A 3,800-nucleotide genomic window follows, 5' to 3' on the forward strand; every position below is an offset into this window, starting at 1 on the left:
ACCTGAAGGACGCCCTGGAGCAGGCCATCTGAGAAGGAAAGCTGGCCGAGTTCGCCCACCTAATAAGGGATCCTAGGAGAAGGGACCGATCAACCAAGGACAAAAGCCGCGCCGTAAAGCAGAGACGGGAACCCGAGGAGGACACGGAGCGTGCCCTCACCGTGGTGAATGTGGTGATTGGAAGGGATGTCCCTCCCAGGTCGAAGTCGGCTAGTAAGAAGGACGCCAAGGTTCTAGTTATGTCCTCTGGCCCCGCGCCGACCTCTCGGAGGTTACCCTCGATATCTTTCGGCCCCGATGATCAATGGTTCAATGAGGTTGCGAAGAGTTCGCCGATGGTGATCACGGCCAGGGTGGGCACCGGCCTAGTAAAGTAGATCTTGGTGGACACAGGAGCTGATTCCAATATCATGTTTCGCAATGTATTTGACGCCCTGGGCCTACGAGACGCCGACCTCAGAGGTCACCAGCACGGCGTGGTAGGCCTAGGTGATAACTTCATCAAGGCAGACGACGTAATTTCCTTCCCGGTCTCCATAGGCGGAGGCAGGGGGAAGAGGTCACTAATGGGGGAGTTCGTGATCTTAAGAGACTCGACGACCTACAACCTCATCCTGGGGAGGAAGACCATCAATGAATTGGGGCGGTGATCTCCACCAAGCTATTGCTAATGAAGTTTGTTGCTGATGATGGATCAGTTGGGACCATCAGGGGAGACCTAGAGACGGCAGTCGCATGCGATAACGCCAACCTCTCCTTAAGAAAGAAATCTAAAGAAGCATCTGGTGTCTTTCTTGCCGACCTAGACGCCAGGGTTGATGACAAACCCAGGCCGGAACTAGAGGGAGACCTTGAAAAGTTCAGGGTCGGCGATTCAGATGAGAAGTTTACCTTTGTAAACAGGAATCTGCCCCATGACGTGAAAGAACCCCTCATAGAGATGTTCAAAGCCAACGGCGACTTGTTTGCCTAGACGCCAGCCGACATGCCGGGTATAGACCCCTAATTCATGTCACACCAGCTGGCTGTGAGACCGGAGGCAAAGCCAGTGGCCCAAAGGAGGAGAAAAATGTCCCAAGAAAGGGCGAAAGAGGTGGCCAAACAGACGGCCAGCCTACTAGAAGCGGGCTTCATTCAGGAACTCAATTACTCGACTTGGCTTGCAAACATGGTCCTGGTTAAAAAGCCTAGCGGGAAATGGAGAATGTGCGTGGATTAGTCTGACCTTAACAAAGCATGTCCCAAAGATTCCTTCCCCTTACCGAACATCGATGCTCTTGTCGACGCGGCTGCGGATTACCGATACCTGAGCTTCATGGATGCCTATTCTGGGTATAATCAGATACCGATGCACCCGTCAGATGAAGAGAAAATGGCATTCATAACGTCGGGAGGGATATATTGCTACAAAGTCATGCAGTTCGGGCTGAAGAATGCGGGGGCCACATACCAAAGGCTGATGAACAAGGTCTTCAGGGACCTCATCGGCAAGACAGTAGAGGTATACATAGACGATATCTTGTTCAAGACCGCCAGGCCCGAGGCCCTTTTAAGTGGCCTAGAAAGCGTCTTCGCGTCTCTTCGTCAGCACGGAATGAGGCTCAATCCGCTGAAGTGTGCCTTCGCCGTCGAAGCCGGTAAGTTCTTGGGGTTTATGATAACCCAACGACGGGTGGAGGCCAACCCGGAAAATGCGATGCAATTCTTCAGATGAAGAGCCCGGGAAGCGTGAAAGATGTCCAAAGGTTGGCGGGCAGACTCACAGCACTATCCCGTTTCCTCGGCGCGTCGGCGGCCAAAGCTCTACCCTTCTTTAACCTGATGAAGAAGGGGATCGCGTTCGAGTGGATCCCGGCATGTGAAGAAGCTTTCAAGCAATTCAAATAAATAGTCTCGGCACCACCCGTCCTCGCAAGACCTAAGAAGGGAGAAACGCTATACTTGTACTTGGCAGTAACCGACGAGGCCTTGGCGGTGGTCTTGGTGCGAGAAGAGGGGAAGACTCAACAACCAATATATTTTGTGAGTAAAGCACTACAAAGAGCAGAGCTAAGGTATAGCAAGCTAGAGAAAGTGGCATATGCGCTCCTGACATCGTCGCACAGGCTGCGGCAGTACTTTCAAGGACACCAAGTAATCGTCAGGACGGATCAGGCAATCCGGCAAGTACTCTAGAAACCCGACTTGGCAGGTAGAATGATGACTTGGGCTGTCGAAATCTCCCAGTATGACTTACAGTATGAACCCAGGCACGTGATCAAGGCTCAAGCCATGGCTGATTTCCTGGTAGAAGTAACAGGGGACCTAGACGGGGCGCCGAGCACACAGTGGAAGCTCCATGTTGACGGAGCATCTAACCAAACGTTCGGAGGAGCAGAAATCATCCTGGAGAACCCAGCTAGAGTTATATACGAGCAGTCAATCAAATTAGACTTCCTGGTGTCAAACAACCAAGCGGAATATGAGGCCCTGCTGGGCGGCCTAGCTCTAGCAAGGGAAGTCGGAGCCACAAGACTGGAAGTGTGTAGTGACTCGCAGGTCGTTACTTCTCAGATCAATGGAACCTACCAAGCCAGAGACTCACTATTACAGAGGTACCTGGAGAAAGTCAAAGAATTGAGCAAGAAATTTGAGGAGGTCACGATCCAACACGTTCCGAGAGAAAGGAACACACGGGCAGACCTCCTGTCCAAGCTAGCAAGCACAAAGCCAGGGACTGGCAACCGGTCCCTCATTCAAGGATTGATGAAAGAACTAGCAGTAGTGCTACAGCTAACCCAGTTAGAACCTTGTTGGATGGACCCGATCATCGAATTCCTGGGAAAGGCCAGGCTCCCCAGCGACGAGCAGGCGGCCAAAACAATAAGACAAAAGGCGGCCAAGTATGCAATCATACAGAGCCAGTTGTTTAAAAAAGGACTTAGCCAACCACTGCTGAAATGCCTGCACCCCGACCAAACGGAGTACGTCCTCCAGAAAGTCCATGAAGGATGCTGCGGTCACCACATCAGAGGGAAGGCCCTCGCTAGGAAGCTCATCAGAGCCGGATACTACTGGCCCTCTCTGATGGCGGACTCTAAGGAGTTCGTGAGAAGGTGCAAGAGATGCCAGGAAAACTCCAGCTTCCACAAAGCGCCAGCAACCGAACTTAGCGTTCTCACAACTTCCCAACCTTTCTCACAATGGGGAATTGACCTATTAGGACCCTTCCCGGTCGGGTCAGGACAAGTCAAGTACCTGATAGTGGCGATTGACTACTATACAAAGTGGATAGAGGCAGAGCTGTTGGCCAGCATATCCTCAGCGAATTGTCGAAAGTTCGTATGGAGACAGATAATAGCAAGATTCGGCATCCCAAAAGCCGTTATCTCGGACAACGAGATGCAGTTTGCTGATAAAAAATTTGGAGAGTTCCTTGCCGTTTTGGGGATAAAGCAAAAGTTTTCGTCAATAGAGCACCCCCAGACCAATGGACAAGTGGAGGCTGCAAACAAGATCATCCTGCAGGGCCTCAAGAGGTGACTCGACCAGAAGAAGGGAGCGTGGGCAGATGAACTGGCCTCGTCCTGTGGTCTTACTGCACAACCCAACAATCGGCCACTGGGAAAACACCTTTCCGACTCACGTATGGGGTAGAGGCAATAATACCTGTGGAAGTCGGGGAGCCGAGCCCACGACTACTCTTAGGGGAGTCGAAGAGGCCGTGGAAAAGGACTTGGTGGATGAAGCAAGGGAGATGGCCCATCTATCAGAAAATGGTGCTAAAGCAAAGAATGGCCATGCGCTACAATGCCAAGGTG

At 51.9% G+C, this 3,800-nt stretch overlaps 1 protein-coding gene across 1 annotated transcript; it reads left to right on the forward strand.

Annotated features, from left to right (window-relative positions):
- Positions 1–2,199: 2,199 nt before the first annotated feature.
- LOC107613141 (uncharacterized) lies at positions 2,200–3,522 on the forward strand. Its single transcript, XM_016315001.1, has one exon. The coding sequence runs from the start codon at positions 2,200–2,202 to the stop codon at positions 3,520–3,522; it is 1,323 nt and encodes a 440-aa protein (XP_016170487.1).
- Positions 3,523–3,800: the final 278 nt, after the last annotated feature.

This window comes from Arachis ipaensis, chromosome B1 (genome assembly GCF_059453495.1).
Source record: "Arachis ipaensis isolate K30076 ecotype BB chromosome B1, ASM5945349v1, whole genome shotgun sequence".
NCBI classification, from domain to species: Eukaryota; Viridiplantae; Streptophyta; class Magnoliopsida; order Fabales; family Fabaceae; genus Arachis; species Arachis ipaensis.

What these genes read in the sequence shown, in the direction of transcription:
- LOC107613141 (XM_016315001.1), top strand. Translation starts at nt 2,200, where the DNA reads ATGACTTGGGCTGTCGAAATCTCCCAGTATGACTTACAGTATGAACCC.